This window comes from Macaca fascicularis, chromosome X (genome assembly GCF_037993035.2).
Source record: "Macaca fascicularis isolate 582-1 chromosome X, T2T-MFA8v1.1".
Lineage (NCBI taxonomy): Eukaryota > Metazoa > Chordata > Mammalia > Primates > Cercopithecidae > Macaca > Macaca fascicularis.
Genome location: NC_088395.1, coordinates 16,437,477 through 16,457,023, shown reverse-complemented (window position 1 = coordinate 16,457,023; position 19,547 = coordinate 16,437,477). Strand labels below are relative to the sequence as shown.

General features: G+C 43.4%; 1 protein-coding gene across 3 annotated transcripts in view; it reads left to right on the top strand.

The window, feature by feature from the left end:
• CTPS2 (CTP synthase 2) overlaps positions 1 to 19,547 on the top strand; it is a 121,274-nt gene that overhangs the window by 61,989 nt on the left and 39,738 nt on the right. For all 3 annotated transcript variants that reach the window (XM_045384400.2, XM_045384401.2, XM_045384402.2), the window contains exon 14: positions 10,063 to 10,159. In XM_045384400.2, coding sequence (XP_045240335.1) covers positions 10,063 to 10,159 — 97 coding nt within the window. The remainder of the gene's footprint in view (positions 1 to 10,062; positions 10,160 to 19,547) is intronic.

The following is a 19,547-nucleotide window of genomic DNA, read 5'->3' as shown; positions in this document are numbered from 1 at the left end:
GGGAGGATTCCTTGAGCCTGGGAGGTTGAGGCAAGAGTGAGCCATGATTGTGCCACTGCACTCCAGCCTGAGTGACAGAGTGAGATCCTGTCTGTAGAAAAGAAAAAATGCTGTCATAGAAGGACAATATTACATAGTTTTAAAAATTACAGTATGGCCGTTGAAGTCCTTCTGATGTCTTTACATATTAGCAGTTTAAATATTTGAATACATGAATGAATGAATGGAAGTATTGCTTCAGAAGCGGGTTTAAGAAGTGGAAAGAAGATACTCAGTACTTTGTGGTTTTATTTGGCAAATCAAAATATTGGGTAACATGGTCATTTTTTCAGCTCTTTTATTATTTGTTGGTCCCATGTCTCCTTTTTATTTCTCATTATCCTTTTCCTTACCAAATATATTTTGTTACCATTCGAAAAACTTGTGAGAACACTTGACTTACTCTTGTTCAATTGGAAATACTTCAAACTTTTTGGAACTGCCGTGATTTAAAATTGCCAAGGAAATTGATTTCTACTGGAAAGAGTTCCATGAAATAAGTAGGACATTTCCAAGGGACATTGATCTAATGCTGATTGTAACTCACAGGAAGGGGTTCCAGGTGGATTTTAAGAGCACTTTACAGCTTTGAAACACTTGTACACTTCCACACTTAAATAATTTTCTCTGACTCTGCCTTATATCACCTACAAACTGAGGACTGAACTATTGGGACTGTATTTCTCCCTGATGTTTCTCAGCTCTAAAATTCTAGGGCCTTATTTACATTGGAGAACAAATGGGAAATCTAATAGAATTCCTTAAAAGCTTCCCGCCAATCTTGAGCATTTATCATTCCATGTGTCTTTGCTGTCTTGTATATATTATTCTTGTTTTTATTATGGATTCTTTGACTTTGCTATGTACCAATATAGAATATGTGTTAACTCACTGGTTGGAGTAAAGACAGGCATTTTATTTTTAGTTATAAGATTTTACACAAAAATATTCTGATTTTGGCAATGCATTTTAATCAAGATTTTAGAAAATTGCCAGTGTTTTTACACATATGTTCTGTTTTCCTGGGAGGAAGTAGGCTTTTGTGCTTAATCATAACAAGAACTATCTTTTTTTTAACATCTTTTAAAAAATATTTCAAATCTACAGAAAAGTGGCAAGAATAGTGCAATGAACGCCAGTCTGCCATTCAACTAGATTCACTAATTGCTAACATCTCCACATTTGCTTTCTCTTTCTCTGGACAGACACTTTCTTCCGCCCCTGAGTCATTTGAGAATGAATTACAGACATCCAGATGCTTCCCCCCTAAACACCTCAGCATCTGTCTCCTAAGGACAAAGACATTCTCCTATGTAACCACAATGCCATTATCATAGCCCATGTCAAATCTCCCCAGTTGTTGAATAGCATCTTAAATTATCTTTTCTCTCAGATTACCACTTGTGAGCTAAAATCAAATGGGGCGATTATTACATTTCTTGCATCTGGTTTTTTTGTTTGTTTTTTTGAGGCCGCTTCACTGTGTCACTCAGGTTAGAGTGCAGTGGCACAAACACAGCTCACTGCAGCCTCAACCTCCCCGGGCTCAGGTGATCCTCCTACGTCAGCCTTCCAAGTAGCTGGGACTACAGGCATGCACCACCATGCCCAGATAATTTTTTTTTTTTTAAATTTCTTGTAGAGAAATACAACATGGGTTTTGCCGTGTTGCCCAGGATGGTCTCCAACTCCTGGGCTCAAATGATCTGCCCGCCTCAGTCTCCCAAAGTGCTGGGATTATAGGCGTGAGCCACTGCATCTGTATTGAAGAAATGATTTTAATAACTATATGTCATCTTAGTAACGATACATTTGATGAAAGATAACATGTTCTATATAACACACCCATATATTACATATGACATGTGTGTATGTATATATATAAATTATCTCTAAGAAAAACTTTTGGAGCAGTATTGGTTAATAGTCTTTTAGACTACAAATCTCTTATTTCAAGGGACAACTTCTGATTAGAATTGGCCCAATGTGGCTGGGCACGGTGGCTCACGCCTGTAATCCCAGCACTTTGGGATGCCGAGGTGGGCGGATCACCTGAGGTCAGGAGTTTGAGACCAGCCTGACCAACATGGAGAAACCTCATATCTACTAAAAATACAAAAATTAGCCAGGCATGGTGGTGCATGCTTGTAATCCCAGCTACTCAGGAGGCTGAGGCAGGAGAATTGCTTGAACCCTGGAGGTGGAGGTTGCGTTGAGCCGAGATCGTGCCATTACATTCCAGCATGGGCAACAAGAGTGAAACTTTGTCTTAAAAAAAAAAAAAAAAAAAAAAAGGGCCCAATACTGCCTATTGTCGGAATTTCTACTTGCAGCCAATGCTAGCAAAACTCGAACCTGAAAAACAGCCTGTGGGGCTTCTTAAGTTTTTACTTGTTCACTTCTACCAGTCACATCTCTTGTCTCTTATTTTTCTCTTTACCCATAGACTTAAAAGCATGAGGGTAAACTTGCACTTGGAAACATGAAAAATCCACTAATAGATACTCTTGTGAAACATTAACTAAAAATATATGGAGACAAGTGATAAATACAGGGTGTGTTCACAAGAGTGCGTTTTGAAACTAGAGAAGGGGGGAAAATGTCAGGCACAAGGGTGGTACTGGAAAAATGGAGAGGCAAAGGTTATTTATCACCTCACTGTTCAATTGTTTGATCTTTGGACAGACTTAATTTTTCCTAGGAAAGCCAAGAGTAACATATCTTAAGAGCTCTGGGCACCACAGGCTTCTGTGGGTTATTCTGCTTGAAGTTGACAGCACGGAGTATCTTGAAAAGCACCTTCAGGAAGAGGGTACAGTGTTAGTACCTGGTCCCTGCAAAACAAAATGGGTGTGAAATGCTATCCATGGGTTCTTACTATCTTTGATCCTGAAGTTTAAAAGAGACCTTGAATACTCAAACGCAACTTTCCCAGAAAGTATAGCTTGCTTGTCACCTGACCTGGTGTCTACCTTCCCTGGACCTTCAGACAAAGTTCACTTCCAACCTTTGCCTGGGCTGTGAGGCTCACTTCTTTTGGGTCAGCCTGTGCTCACCTTCAGCAGTTGAGTTCCCAGAGGCCTCCTGACCATAGCCTATGCTTCTTGAGGGCATATTTTTACCATGGGCAGTGTGCTGACCTAGGCATGCAACTCTCATGGCCTCATTAAATCCTTGCTGCAACTTTATGAAGTGGATGCTGTTGGTCCCCCCAGTCTGTAGAGACATCCAAGGATCTGCTCAAGGTCACATTACTGGTCAGTAGTAGAGCTGGGATTCAAGTTCAGGCCCAGCCTGCACCCTCAACCACCATGCCACATTCCCCTCCCAGGAGAAGGGCTTCTCTGAGGACAACCATTGTATGTTAACATTAGGACCACAAGTAGTATCACACTTAAGTATTATGTTTACATCTGGAGGTATAAGAAGGTTCTTTTCTGAGGTGTAAGAAAGTTCTTTTCCTGATGAAAATGATATAGGCTCTTGTCTGTTTTGAGCTGCTACAACAGAGTACCTGAGACTGGCTAATTTATAAAGAAAAGAAATTTATTTCCTCACAGTTCTGGAGGGTGGCTGAGAAGTCCAAGATCAAGGTGCTGGCATCTGGTGAGGGCCTTCTTGCTGTGTCATCATGTGGTGGAAGGTATCACATGGGTGAGAGAGAGGGAAGGGGATTGAGCTCATCCTTTTACCAGGAACCCATTCCCATGATAACTAACCCATTCCAATGATAATGGCATTAATCCATTCATGGGGGCAGAGCCCTTATAACTTAATTGCTTCTTAAAGGTTCCAACTGTCAACACTGTTGCACTGGGGATTAAGCTTGCAACACATCAACTTTGGGCAATGCAGTCAAACCATAGCAGCCTTCTTTTACCGGTGGGGAAAAAAACAAGTTTAAAAGACTGGAAAAATACATATGTACTTATGGGACTGCTCATTGGTTTCCCCATTGTAGATTCCATTCTCACACTACTTGGTGACACAATGCAGGTTGGAAGCCAGAAATGGGAAAAAAACTGCTTTAGGTTAGAGGCAGGACTCTGTCAGGCAGGACTGGGCATAGTGTGTACTCGGCCTCTGAGCAGGGCACCATTCCTCCCTTCCCGTCTGCTGAAGTGACTTACTTGCAACTTGGGACATCCATGAGTATCTCAGACACCCCTCTGCTACTCTCTGGCCCACTGACCCATCCCTTAGTCTCCTCTGTTAGTTTTTAATACATTTAAAACGCTGGGAGATTCCATTATTGAGTACTTGATCTGAACTTGACACTGTGTTGAACTCCTCAGTGGAGATGGAAAATAAAAAGATGTAATCCTTGTGCTTGATGAGCCTATACTTAATTTTTGAGAGGAGATGCATTTATGAAATAATAGACGAAGTTAAAGCTGTTTGTAGTAAATAACGGTATTAGATTCCTATGGTTGTTGTAACGAATTACCACAAACACAGTGACTTGAAACACATACACATTTCTTCTGGAAGTCAGAGATATAAAGTGGGTTGGCAGGGCAGTGTTCCTTCTGGAGGATGTAGGAGAGAATCCATTTCCTTGCTTTTTCCGGCTTCTAGAGGCCACTTGCACATGGCCGTCCTCCATCTTCAAAGCCAGCAGCATAGCATCTTCCAGTCTCTCTGATCTCTGCTTTGTGGTCATATCCCCTTTTCTGACCCTGACCCTCCTGCCTCCCTCTTTTACGAGCCTTTGTGGTTACACTGGGCCCACCCTGATAATCCAGAATCTTCCCTCCTCCAGAACCTCAATTTACAGGCTGGGCATGGTGGCTCATTCCTGTAATCCCAGCACTTTGGGAGGCCAAGGCTGGAGGATCATTTGAAGCCAGGAGTTCAAGATCAGCCTGGGCAACATGGCGAAACCCCATCTCTACAAAAAAATACCAAAAAATTAGCCAGACATGGTGGCATGCACCTGTGGCCCCAGCTACTTGGAAGGCTGAGGTGGGAGGATCACTTGAAGCCAGGAGTCAGAGGCTGTAATGAGCTGTGATCATGCCACTGCACCCCAGCCTTAGAGACAGAGTGAGATCCTGTCTCAAAAAAAAAAAAAAAAAAAAAATCCTCAACTTAATCACATCTGCAAGTCCCTTTTGCTATAGATTCATAGGTTTCAGGGATTAGGATGTGGATAGCTTTGGGGTAGGGGAGGCATTATTCAGTCTCCTACAATGAGTTACTGAAAATGAATTGACAATGTATAGGTTATTTATTTGGTAGGCTGAGCATAACAATGGCATTAATTATGAGGCAGTAAGGGGAACTGGAGGGGGCCCCTAAAGCCTGAGGAATGGGAGGGAGAAGGCATCTTGGGAAAAGTAGAGAAGGAGGTGGTCCGTGTGTAGTATGGTGGTGGGTAGGAGAGTGGAGGTGCCATTGACAATGGCCCCAGCTAACTGAGGTAGAAGCTACAGGTTAGAATACACGAGGAGGGCATGGCTAGTCTGGGCTCCTGTGTGAGGTAGGACCTGAGAGCCACCCAGAAGAGTTTAGGTTTAGTCTGTAGGGATGGAGGCTGCTGGAGCTAGCAGTGTAACCCAACATTAGGGAAAGTAATGCTGATGTAAAACTGCTTGATACTTTATGTACAGCTTGGATATGACTTACAATCAAAATCAGAATCAGGCTTGAAAACCTAATGAGTAGTAGGAAAGGAATGAGTTGGAGAATACTTGTAAAGAATACTACAGGAGGCCAGGCGTGGTGGCTCATGCCTATAATTCCAGCACTTTGGGAGGCCAAGGCGGGCGGATTGCTTCAACCCAGGAATTCAAGACCAGCCTGGGCAACATGATGAAACCCCGATGCTACAAAATGGAAAGGAAAAATGCTAGAGGAAATTGCTGTGTGTTGCCTAAGAGTCTGGAAATAGAAATAGCTGCTGGTGAGTAGGCTTTCCCTTTGTCTCCAGGTGAAATATTCAAAGATAAGGAACAAGAGGAAAGCCGAGCTTACCAGGGGAGGTCAGGTAGGTCCCGTCAGGAATTTCACTGTTGCTAAGAGAACCTCACTCCTGTAGACTTTGTTGTTTAAGGCACTTGGGATGCTGTAAAGTCTTGAACTCATTACACTTTTATTATGGGCTGCAGAAAACATCGGTAAAGGTTAATTAGTGCCATATTTATCCTTACATGCTGCTTTTACATCTCCTGAAGCCTTATCGCATATTGATCCTTTCTTATTTTTTTTTGTGCTATATGGCTCAGTTCCAAGAGAGGGCAGATCTGGGGATCAGATGACAGCCAGTATTTAGGCTGAATTAGAGGAAGCAAAGGCAATCCTTTTGCAACGGAAGATGCGTTTTCCTTTCAGATGCATCTAGATCTAGAGTATTTTGGAAATGTTGGTGTTAAATCTAAAGCATATTTGAGATTATTTCTTTAACCACCCCAGTATTAATAAAATAGGTATGTTTTGAAACTGTGATGTTCTTCTGTCTCTCAGGGTTTTAGTGGAAGGAATGCAGGGAAGAAAGACATTTTTGTTAATTTTTGCTGCTGAATCAGGTTGCTTATAACCCAAGAGGCAGCCACCCATCATCATCTTGTAGGATCTAGCTTGTAGGATCATCTGATAACTCTGCAAGACAGCTGGTGTGTCAGGCTTGGGCACCATAGTCTCTGCCCTCCCCTGACCTTCCCCTTCCTGAGTGTTGGGGTTCCACCAGCTGGTGCCTGGCGGTGTTCTTCTTTGCCTGAGTATGCAATGGTGATTCCCAGATGAGACCTCCTAAGCTAGGTCCACACAGAACCCTCCTGTCCCCTTACTCCATCAGTGACTTGCCTGTCAATTCTCTCCCTGCTTTTCTCCTTTCACTGATGTTCAGGGCAACATTTGGTACTGGAGACCTATTTTCACCTGCTTCCCACCTCTTCTCTAGCATTTTTTTGCCTTCTCCAATGGTTCCTATGCTAGCATGTTTTAATCAGAGGATCACAGTGGCGTTTATACCTTGGATTTTCTTTCTGTGCTATCATTTCAGGAGAAGGTCGTGTTTATTACTTCTGAAAACACCAGGGATAATGTGAACTAATACCCTAGTGTAAGGCCTAAATACTACATTTTACTCTTGATGACTTAAACTTGTATTTTCATTGGTAAAATACTATGTGCAAAGTTTAAAAAGCCAACAGTTCTGAGAAGTCTATAATGACAAAGTCATTAATCCTCACTCCCTCTCTACCACTCTTTAGCTTCTTCTGGCTGTTTCTCCTAGTGTTTGTCTCCATGTTGCTAAATAATCTCATAGTGTTCTTTGAGGACTTTTTAGACTTCTCTCACTTTGTTCAAGGAGTTTTTAATGCTCTTAGGCAGCCCCTATGCCTACTGCATTTTCCTTCTCTCCCCACCTCCCACCTCCCAACCCCCTACACTTGACTTTTGGAAATATTTTCTGGTCTTAAAGTGCTTGTCAAGTTCATCCCAAGTAAGCAGTAAGGCAGGTTTCCTGTTCTTTTTCTTCACATTTTTGAGACAAGGTCTTGCTTTGTTGCCCAGGCTGGAGTGCAGTGGTGTGATCATAGCTCACTGCAACCTCCACCTCCTAGGCTCAAGCAATCTTTCCACCTCAGCCTCCTGAATAGCTGGGACTGCAGCCTGTGTCACCACACCCAGCTAATTTTTGTATTTTTTTGTAGAGACCATGTTGTCCAGGCTGGTCTTGAACTTCTGGCTCAGGTGATCTGTCTGCCTTGGTCTCCCAAAGTGTTGGGATTGCAGGCATGAGCCACTGCACCTGGCCTCCTGTTCTTAGTTGGCTAATTTTACTCTAATCTCAATGCTTCACACTAGAATATTTCTTGAATACCAACCTTGCCAGTAACTGAACAAACTACATGTAAAGACTCTTCTTGGGTATTGGAACCCAACACAGTGAGGAAGGGTAGACTGAAGAGTCATAGTGCACTTCTATCAAGAAATTAGGGGAGGTTATCTCTGTAGTCTGCCTGGATGGTTCAGGTTGTCTGAAACTTAAATGGAAGTTAAGGCTCTGAATACACGTAGGACTTCTGAATCTGTGGCAGGTAGTGCAGTCTTACCTGATTTAGAGAATACATAGAGAGGCCAGGCATCTATGTGCAACTCAGCTTCATCAGCCAGAAGCGAATGCCCTCTCTCACCTCACCCCAGTAATACTTAACCTAGCCATAATTAGCCAACCAAAGATAGGAACAAGATGCCAAGGCCAAGAGCACTTGAGAATTGAGCACTCCATCTAACAAGGGAGGTCATCAAGTTTCTTCTCCACCCTTTCCCTGAAGTAACTCTTGGAGCAAGCTTGGGACACTGGGTTCAGATGGCTTGGAAAGTTCTGGGGCACTGATAAGATCAGACATTTTCTTGGGAATTTTTTACCTCAGAAAATTCCAGTTGTCAAAGATTCCTGTAGAGCAATATGTGGCAATTACGGTATGGAAACAACAACAACAACAACAAATGAAAGGTTTTATGAGAGAGAAGCTCAAGCAATTCCATTAGAACAGGTTGACTCACCCAACTGTAGTCTGTTCTAACAACTTTAGAAAAGAAGATGAAATGAAACCATGAGATCATAGTGAACAGAATGGAGAAAACGGATATTATGAGACAAGCTTTTCATAAAAATCACCTGTTTCTCAATTTCTGCGGTGTGATTGCGATCATAAACATAAAGCCACTCCGGCTCTCAAAGATTGACTGTCTCTCCCACAAAGCACTCGCCAGACACAAACTGAGAGAAGGGCAGGGATGGGGAAGAACCTCGTTCTGTGAGGGCACAGATAGAGGACCCTGACTCGGCTACGGTTCCCAGAAATACTAGCTCCTGGAGTGGCTGATGTTGGATAGTTGAGCTAAGATTTCAGGGTTAAGGATGGTTTCATTTGAGGAATGGGAGGAGATTGTCCAGGCAGAAGGCACAGCATGTGCCAAGTCGCCATGGCAGGAAGAAAGGAGATGCAGTTGAAAAACTCAAAGAACCAGCTCTCAGGATGAGAGGGGCAGGGAATCTAAGATAAGGCTGGAGGGTTAGGCTGGTCCGATACCATGAGATCAAGGGTTTCAAGCAAGAAAAAATGCCGCACTAAGATTTGCTGTGTGAATAGACCACTCTGCCTGTAGTAGGCAGGGTGTGCTGGGGCCATGGGAATGTTGAGTGGCCAGTCAGTGAGCCATTGCTGTAGCCTGGGGGAGGGCTGGAGAGAAGTGGATGGATACGGGAATTTTGGAGGGGGTGAATCCACAGGACTTGACAGAGTGGCTATGAGGGAGAGGGAGCGATCAAGGATGCCACTTAAGTTTCTGACCCACAGAGTGTGCTAGACTGGATGATACTACTTTTTCTTTTTCTTTTTTCTTTTCCTATCCTTTTCTTCTCTTTTGTCTCATCTTCCTTCCTTCCTTCCTCCCTCCCTCCCTCCCTCCCTCCCTCCCTCCCTCCCTCCCTTCTTTCTTTCTTTCTTTCTTTCTTTCTTTCTTTCTTTCTTTCTTTCTTTCTTTCTTTCTTTCTTTCTTTCTTTCTTTCTCTTTCTCTCTTTCTTTTTCTTTTTTGGAATCCCTCTAATGGTTTTCTATAAATAGGTTCTTTTGATATACCTTTCCACAGTACAAATACTGATAGATTTGCTTATGGAAAATCTTTAGGGAATGCACTGGTCAGTGGGAAGAGGGTTATCACGAAAGATGTGAACACTGATGTGGGAGGCCTCAGCAATCTAGATATTGAAGTGGAAGGACTACTTGGAACTGACAGTTTGAGTAATGGCAGGAGGGACATCATCAAGATGCTCCCGATACATTATTTGTAAGTGATTTAAATGAAAGATGAGAAGCAGATGGAAAGGAAGTACAATGTGCGGTGTGTCTACATCATGCCTGTATTTGAACATGATCATTGGAAAGACTGATCAAATGTTATAGTTTAGGGACCATGCTTACCCAATGATCATTCCTTTAAAAGTAAAGCTTGAAATTTGGGAAATGACATTTTTACAAGATGGCAATGGACTTGTTTTGTTTTCTAAGGTGATTGATATGCCTGAGCACAACCCTGGCAATTTGGGAGGAACAATGAGACTGGGAATAAGAAGAACTGTTTTCAAAACTGAAAATTCAATATTAAGTAAGTTTCCCATGTTGTTTATTTTACAAGACGTCGGATGTCGCTCATGTGACTACAGGTGCCCCACACTCTGGGTGGTGGAGACTCACCCCTGCCCCTTCCAGCATCCTTGGAGGGCCCTGATTCTCCCTCTTCCCGTCTCCCTTACCCTCACTGACCCTCTGCTCTGGGCCTTCCTCTCCCTAGTAAGCTTGTCCCTTGGGCTGGCCTCAGTAGAATACACTGAATGCCCCTCCGCATTTGATCTGCATGACTACCTGTTCATTGGGCTGTTTTGTGAGTTACCGATGCTCCTGGAGATGAACTTGGACTGGGAGAGAGAGCCCTGATTCACACTCAGTTCTTTTGAATCCATAGTTCTCTCCTTTATATTTGAACCGGTTCCCTGTTTAATGTCTGTTTACCTGGTCTTAGTGACTCACAAATGAACTTCGAAGCAGGAGGGCAGTTGTGCATCTCAGAAGCATATTTCTCTGTTCCCTGGCAGCCCCAGTGTGGGGAGATGGCTTGCCATTTGATATTTGCTGATCTTTCCACTCCCCGAAAGGTTAATTCTAATTTCTGTGGAACTGTTTTCATAAATTAGCATATTACATAAGAATAACTTACTGTTTAAAACAAACCAAAGCCTTTAATTCAATTTAATAAATGTATCTTGAGTGCCCACTCTGTGCCATGTGCAGATATAATAGTGACCAGGACAGATACCAGCCCTGCCCTCCTAGGGCCTCAAAACAAGCGGAAGAAATGTGACAAAAGGGGAAGGCAGATTGCTAAGGGGACCGGATGCTCAGGAATTGTGAGTGTTCAGTGTCATTTTCGTGAAATTATAAGAATCCCTTAGAATCCTGTGAAGTTATAAGAATTCTTTAGAAAATGCCTTCTTAACTCAAGAAAGAGTAAGACCAGAAATATGAGCTTCTCCTTTAAAGATGAATATAAACCTTCTAAGGAATAGAAAGCTTCCCAGCCAGAATGAAATTTAAAAATGAAAGGCTTCAAAGTGAATACAGTTTCCTCCTTTCTTTGCATAAAAAGCCATTGTTAGGCCGGGTGCGGTGGCTCAAGCCTGTAATCCCAGCACTTTGGGAGGCCGAGGCGGGCGGATCACAAGGTCAGGAGATCGAGACCACAGTGAAACCCCGTCTCTACTAAAAATACAAAAAATTAGCCGGGCGCGGTGGCGGGCGCCTGTAGTCCCAGCTACTCAGGAGGCTGAGGCAGGAGAATGGCGGGAACCCGGGAGGCGGAGCTTGCAGTGAGCCGAGATCGCGCCACTGCACTCCAGCCTGGGCAACAGCGTGAGACTCCGTCTCAAAAAAAAAAAAAAAAAAAAAAAAAAAAAAAAAAAAAAAAAATAAAAAGCCATTGTTCTCTAAGTCGCTAACATTTTTCCTTACAAATACTATATAAGAATTTTTTTTCTTCATGAGTGTTAGCAATTCTGTAGCTTTCAGGTGTCTTCAGATACTATGAAACTTTGTTCAAATAATTGCCTACGTGACAAAAAATGGTTAGTGAAAAATTAATGTCCTAAAATTGTATCTATTGAGAAAGATTCACTGATAATTGTACTAACTTTTTAAAAAGAGCATTGTACTCAATATAGTTAAAAATTTGATAGATATAAGTCTGATTTAAGATTTTTCTTAGCCAGTCGCAGTGGCTCACACCAGCACTTTGGGAGGCTGAGGCAAGCAGATTGCTTGAGCCCAGGAATTCAAGACCAGCCTGGGCAACATGGGGAGACACTGCGTCTACAAAAATTACAAAAATTAGCCTGGCATGGTGGCTCATGCCTGTGGTCCCAGCCACTGGGGAGGCTGAAGCGAGACGATCCCTGAACCCAGGAGGTTGAGTCTGCAGTGAGCCATGATGGTGCTACTGCACTCCAGCCGGTAAAAAAGATTTGTTTTTCTTAGTGCTGGATGTGGTGTAATGTGCCTGTAGTCCCAGCTGCTTGGGAGGCTGAGGTGGGAGGATTGCTTGAACCCAGGAGTCGGAGACCAGGCTGGGCAACATAGTGAAACTCTGTCTCAATTTAAAAAATAGAATTTGTTTTTCTTCACAGTAGACATAAAAATATTGATGATTTGATTATTTTTATGAATCTTAAACACAGCACCAAAGCTTGTTTTGAAAAATTTTGGAAACAACTTTACTGAGATATAATTCATCTATTAGTAGTGTACAATTCACTGATTTTTTTTTTTTTTTTTTTGAGATGGAGTCTCGCTCTGTCGCCCAGGCTGGAGTGCAGTGGCGCAATCTCGGCTCACTGCAATCTCCGCCTCCCAGGTTCACGCCATTCTCCTGCCTCAGCCTCCCAAGTAGCTGGGACTACAGGCACCTGCCGACTTTTTTTTTGTATTTTTAGTAGAAACGGAGTTTCATCGTCTTAGCAAGGATAGTCTTGATCTCCTGACCTCGTGATCTGTCTGCCTCGGCCTTCCAAAGTCCTGGGATTACAGGCGTGAGCCACCGCACCCAGCCCAATTCACTGATTTTTTTTAGTGCATTCAGAGTTGTGCAACCATCACCGCAATTTTAGGACATTTTCATCACCTCCTGTAGAAACCCTGTACCCATTAGCTGTCACCAACCCTACTCCCCGCCAGCCCCTGGCAACCACTAATCTACTTTCTGTCTATAGGCTTGCCCATTATGGACATTTCATGTAAATGGAACCATATGATTTGTGGTCTTTTGTGTCTGGCTTCTTTCTTTCTTTTTTCTTTTTTTATTTTATTTATTTATTTATTTATTTATTTTTGAGACGGAGTTTCACTCTGTCGCCCAGGCTGGAGTGCAGCGGCCGGATCTCAGCTCACTGCAAGCTCTGCCTCCCGGGTTCACGCCATTCTTTTTTTTTTTTTTTTTTTGAGACGGAGTCTCGCTCTGTCGCCCAGGCTGGAGTGTAGTGGCCGGATCTCAGCTCACTGCAAGCTCCGCCTCCCGGGTTTACGCCATTCTCCTGCCTCAGCCTCCCGAGTAGCTGGGACTACAGGCGCCCGCCACCTCGCCCGGCTAAGTTTTTGTATTTTTTAGTAGAGACGGGGTTTCACCGTGTCAGCCAGGATGGTCTCGATCTCCTGACCTCGTGATCCGCCCGTCTCGGCCTCCCAAAGTGCTGGGATTACAGGCTTGAGCCACCGCGCCCGGCCGGGTTCACGCCATTCTTCTGCCTCAGCCTCCCGAGTAGCTGGGACTACAGGCGCCCGCCACCTCGCCCGGCTAGTTTTTTGTATTTTTTAGTAGAGACGGGGTTTCACCGTGTCAGCCAGGATGGTCTCGATCTCCTGACCTCGTGATCCGCCTGTCTCGGCCTCCCAAAGTGCTGGGATTACAGGCTTGAGCCACCGCGCCCGGCCCTTTTTTCTTTTTTTGAGATAGCTTCACTCTTTCGCCCAGGTTGGAGTGCAGTGGTGCCATCTCGGCTCACTGCAACCTCCACCTCCCAGGTTTAAGCGATTCTCCTGCCTCAACCTCCCGAGTAGCCGGGATTACAGACACCCACTAGCATGCCTGGCCAACTTTTGTATTTTTAGTAGGACGGGGTTTCGTTAGCCACGCTGGTCTCGAAGTCCTGATCTCAGGCGATCTGCCCACCTTGGCCTCCCGAAGTCCTGGGATTACAGGCGTGAGCCACCATGCCTGGTCTGTCTTCTTTCTTTTAGCGTAATGTTTTTTTGCTGCATCCACATTGTAGCATGTATCACTACTTCATTCCTTTTAATGCCAAATAATATTCCATTGTATGGATAGACCGCATTTTGTTTATCCATTCATCAGCTGCTGGACATTTGGGTTGTTTCCAGGCAACAATTTCTTTAATTTTTTCTCCTTAATTTTTTAAAAAGTTCTTTTTCTAAAGGGAAAGAAAATTATGTTGCCTTAAATTTAAGTTGTGCTTCATAGTTTCCAAGAAGCATGTGATACATGAACTTGTGTCCTCACCCTTGTGCAGCACTGTCTTCCACAGGTCTCCAAAAAAGGCCATGCCAGAGATAAGAATGTGACCACTGTGCGAGGCTCTACTGAGTAGCATAAAAATATCAAAACATATAGCATGATAGTGGTTGTTTTTTGGTTTTCTTTTGTTTTTTGAGACGGAGTTTCACTCTTGTTGCCCAGGCTTGAGTGCAGTGGTGCGATCTCGGCTCACCGCAACCTCCGTCGCCCAGGTTCAAGTGATTCTTCTGCCTCAGCCTCCCAAGTAGCTGAGATTACAGGCATGCGCCACCACGCCCGGCTAATTTTGTGTATTTTTAGTGGAGACGGGGTTTCTTCATGTTGGTCAGGCTGGTTTTGAACCCCCAACCTCAAGTGATCTGCCTGCCTTGGCCTCCCAAAGTGCTGAGATTACAGGCATGAGCCACTGTGCCCGGCCGATAGTGTTTTATGGACCTTTTTTTCTCCTAGTCAACATATTTCTTTTGTAGAATTTTATGTATTTATTTATGTTTTTATAAGCTGGCACGTTTCTTTTGGAGGAGCCCCCCATCCCCTATTGGCACGTTTCTTTTGTAGGCTTTTTTCTAAGTCAGCACATTTTTGCAAGAATGCTATGAACAAAATACATTTGCCTACATTGCCTGTGAAAACAATGAACAATTTTGATAGAACGCATTTAAATGCTATTCATTTTTTCATTTAAATTTGACTTATAGGCCAGGAGTTACAATGATTGGATTAAATAGAAAAACAGGAAAGTAAAGAGTTCTCTAGTAAAAAACAATGCCTTGAAATAGGATCACAGCCTAAAGATATTGATAGCCACAGTGGATGGATGACTAGAGTCAGCCTATTTTTTTTTTTTTCTTTTTGAGACAGAGTTTCGCTCTTGTCGCCCAGGCTGGAGTGCAGTGACACCATCTTGGCTCACTGCAACCTCCGCCTCCCAGGTTCGAGTGATTCTCCTGCCTCAGCGTCTCCAGTAGCTGAGAGTACAGGTGCGCGCTACTATGCCTGGCTAAGTTTTTATGTTTTATTTGAGGTGGCCAGGCTAGTCTTGAATTCCTGACTTCGGGTGATCCTTCTGCCTTGGCCTCCCAAGGTGCTGGGATTATGGGTGTGAGCTACCACGCCCAGCCGAGCCTAATTTTTACATTCAAGAACAATTCCTCTTTTTTTCTTAATCACCTGTTAATTCCTTAAGGGTTATGAAAACTATGAATTCACTTTTTCTGAAGTGGAGATTATAGGTTTGAATTGATTTGGACAAAAGTACTGGTAATTATTTGCCCTGTTTATAAGCAGCGTGTTCCTAGAAATTCCCTTCCTGTGTTCTGTGTGTTGTCTTCCTCTGCAAAGTCCTTTTCCTATAAAAGGGCTAATGATAGTGTGTGTAGAATTATCAAAGCTGATTCAAGGGTCCATAGAAATGAGACATTTTTGAGGAAGAGGGAGAGATTTGTTAAAGGATTCAAAATAATTATCCTGATTTGATCACTATACATTATATGTATTGAAACATGACTATGTGCCCCATAAATATGTACAATTATTATTTGTGAATTAAAAAAGAAAGAAGATTTTTTCTAAACTGTATTATCTATAATCCTCTACCTGAGTATTAATTGCATATCCATGGTCTTTTCCAGACTTCATCAAGATTAGTTTTTATATAGTCTTTTCTGGTAGTATCACTTTTTCCTGTATCTGGTCTTCCTGTCTATGATCTGTGCATATAGTATCTAATTGTGTTAAGGAATCATATTCTGCTGATTCATTTCCTACTGATAAACACTTCACATGGTTTCTGGCATTTTGTTAGAAAAATGCTGAATTGAACATCTTGACACAGTGTTTTCGTTCTTTTGAATATTTCCTTAGGATAGATTTCCAGGAGTTGGATTATTAGGTCAAAGGGTATGAACACTTTTATGACTGATAATTCTGCAAGATTGTTGGAAAGAAGGGCTGAGCAAGGTCATAATGACAATCGCTGTACTTGTGTTCCTGCTTTCCCTAGTCTTTTTGGTAGGATTATTTTTCTTCTTGCTCTATCAGCAGGAACAAAAAGAGCCCTATTTCTGTTCATTGCTACAAAGTGAAAACGTTTGCTACCTCAAATGTTGATTTACTTGTGTGTATAGTGCCCAGGTCTGAAGTCTTTATTAGGACTTAACTATGGATTGGTAAACTTTTTCAATAAAGGGGCAGATAGTAAATATTTTTGGCTTTGTAGCCATTGTGGTGTGAAAACAGCTAGAGGCAAATATGTGACTGAATGAGCACGGCTGTGTCCCAACAAAACTTTATCTATGGGCGCTGAAAGTTGATTCCATATCATTTTCATGTGGCATGAAATATTATTGTTTGATTTAATTTTTTCAACCAATTTAAAGTGTAAAAACCATTCTTAGTTCAAGGGCCAAACAGAAACAGTCAGGGGGATCCTGTGACTGTAGGCTGGTCCATAGTCTGCTGAATCCTGGTCTAAACAAGAACCTTTCAGCCTGGGCAACATAGTGAGACTCTGTCTCTACAAAAAAATTTTAAAAAATCAGCCAGGTGTGGTGGCACACACCTGTAGTCTCAGCTACTCAGGAGGCTGAGGCAGGAGGATTGCTTGAGCCCAGGGAGTTGAGGCTGCAATGAGCCATGATTGTACCACTGCACTCCAGTCTGGGCAACAGAGCAAGGCCCTGTCTCAAAAAGAAAAGAAAAGAAAAGAAAAGAAAAAGAACTGTACGTTGAATGAACTCCACAGATGAGGCAGTGAGCTACTCCCATCCTAGGCAGAGTTGAAGGACATCATCTCCCCACTTCTCTACTGTCTTGCATACCTATCCTATTTCATGACAGAGAATAGGACTAAGGGGGCTTTCAGAAGCCAGTTGATCTAACCTCTTTATTTTTCAGCTGAGGAAATGGAGGACTGAGAAATGAAGTGGCACACAGTTGGGAGAGTCAGAACTAGGGCTGGGACACTCTTCCCATGTTATTTTCTAGTCTTCTAATAAAACATGCTGTCCTGGCTCCACCGTCTAGTGTTATAATCACTCTCCAAAATGTAACTCTTGGCCAGGCATGGTGGCTCATGCCTGTAATCCCAGCACTTTGGGAGGCCAAGGTGGCTGGATCACTTGAGGTCAGGAGTTTGAGACCAGCCTGGCCATCATAGTGAAACCTTGTCTCTACTAAAAATACAAAAATTAGCTAGGCATGGTGTTACACACCTGTAGTCCCAGCTACTCAAGAGGTGGAGGCAGGAGAATAGTTTGAACCCGGGAGGCGGAGGTTGCAGTGAGCAGAGATCGCACCACTGCATTTCAGCCTGGGTGACAGAGAGAGACTGTCTCAAAAAAAAAAAAAGAAAGAAAGAAAAAGGTAACTCTTGAAATACACAATTGTTAGACTCCTTGATGCTCTACCCTTCAGGTCTGTATATTTTATTGCATGTAAATTGTATCTTGATTTTTAAAAAACTAATTTTTTTCCTTTTTAAAAAAAATTTTAATGTAAAAAAATCTCTATTTCTAAACAAAGGGTTTCTCTTTGTTGCCCAGGCTGGTCTTTAACTCCTGGCCTCAAGCAATCCTCCTGCCTTAGCCTCCCAAAGTGGTGGGATTACAGGCATGAGTCACTGTGTCTGGCCTTAAAAAAGCTTATACTATCTGGAAAGTTAGATAGTAGGGCTTGTCTCCTTGTAGTGATGCTATTAGCCGATTAATTAACTCATTAGATGATTTTTGAAAAGCAGGGAGAAGCGGCACAGTGTGGGTAAGTCTTAAGTGGGGTGCTTTGAAAAGTAAGAAATACAGAATGAGGAGTGGCTAGAGATGGAGGGATCAGTCTCAGGTGAGAGGGGAGCCAGGGGAACACTGAGGAACTAAGTTATTAGATGGTTTTAAGACTCCGAAAATAAACTATTGCTTTGCTTGTGGCTCTCAACTGAGAGCACAAGAGATGGGAACATAATAAAGCACAAAGAAATTCAGACAAGGTTCAGAGCTCATTCAGGGATGGTCAACAACTTGATAGTGTCTCTAAAATATTACAAGACCCTGGCCTTAATTTGCTTGGTCAAGTCCCAGATGTGTTGCCAAGACATCCAGCGAGGGAGGCAAGACTTTGTCTGTGTTGAGTGTGGTTTCCAAACCACATTGCCACCTGCTAGAAAGAACATGTTTTTCAGACCATTTCAGCTCATGTGTTTGAATACTGCACAATCTGGTGTGTGTGCATTTAGTAGGAATGCTAGCCCCAAACTTATTTATTTATTTCTTTATTTTAGAGACAGGATTTTGCTCTGTTGTCCAGGCTGAAGTGCAGTGGTGTGATCGTAACTTGCTGCAGCCTCGACCTCCTAGACCCAAGTAGTCCTCCTGCCTCAGCCTCCTAAGTAGCTGGGACTACAGCCACATGCCACCACGCCTGGCTAATTTCTAATTTTTTTTTTTTTTTTTGGAGATGGAGTCTTTCTCTGTTGCCCAGGCTGGAGTGCAGTGGCATGATCTCGGCTCACTGCAACCTCTGCCTCCTGGGTTCAAGCAATTCTCCTATCTCAGCCTCCCAAGTAGCTGGCACTACAGGCGCCTGCCACCATGCCTGGCTAATTTTTGTATTTTTAGTAGAGACGGGTTCACCATATTGGTCAGGCTGGTCTCGAACTTCTGACCTCAGGTGATCCACTCGCCTCAGCCTCCTGAAGTGCTGAGATTACAGGCATGAGCCACTGCGCCCGGCCTCAAATTTTTGTAGAGATGGGATCTCTTTGTTGCCCAGGCTGGTCTCAAATTCTTGGCCTCAAGAGATCCTCAATGGCCTTTGGTACACTTTTTCAATAAGGGACCAGATAGTAAATATTTTTGGCTTTGCAGCCATTGTGGTGTGAAAGCAGCTACAGACAAATATGTGAGTGAATGAGCATGGCTGTGTCCCAACAGAGTTTTATTTATGGGTGCCAGAAGTTGATTTCATATCATTTTCACGTGGCATGAAATGTTCTTCTTCATTTTGTCCAGCCATCAACCTAATTTAAAGCTCCCAGATTCTCTATGCCCTCCAAACCAGCACCCAAACAGTTAGGGAGCACTTGCCCTTAGAAGCAGGGGAATGCCACGAGGTGGAAGGGCGCAGAGAAGGCCCACAGGCTCCAGGAGAGAGAGGAGGGAAGAGGTGGGCCTTGAGCATGGGGTTGTACTGTGGGCTCCCTATAGGGAGGTGTATCTGGTCCAGTTAAGAATGCAACACAACGTAGGGCCGGGCGCGTTGGCTTACACCTGTAATCCCAGCACTTTGGGAGGCCGAGGTTGGCGGATCACCTGAGGTCGGGGGTTTGAGACCAGCCTGACTTACATGGAGAAACCCAGTCTCTACTAAAAATACAAAATTAGCCAAGTGTGGTGGCGCATGCCTGTAATCCCAGCGAGGCAAGAGA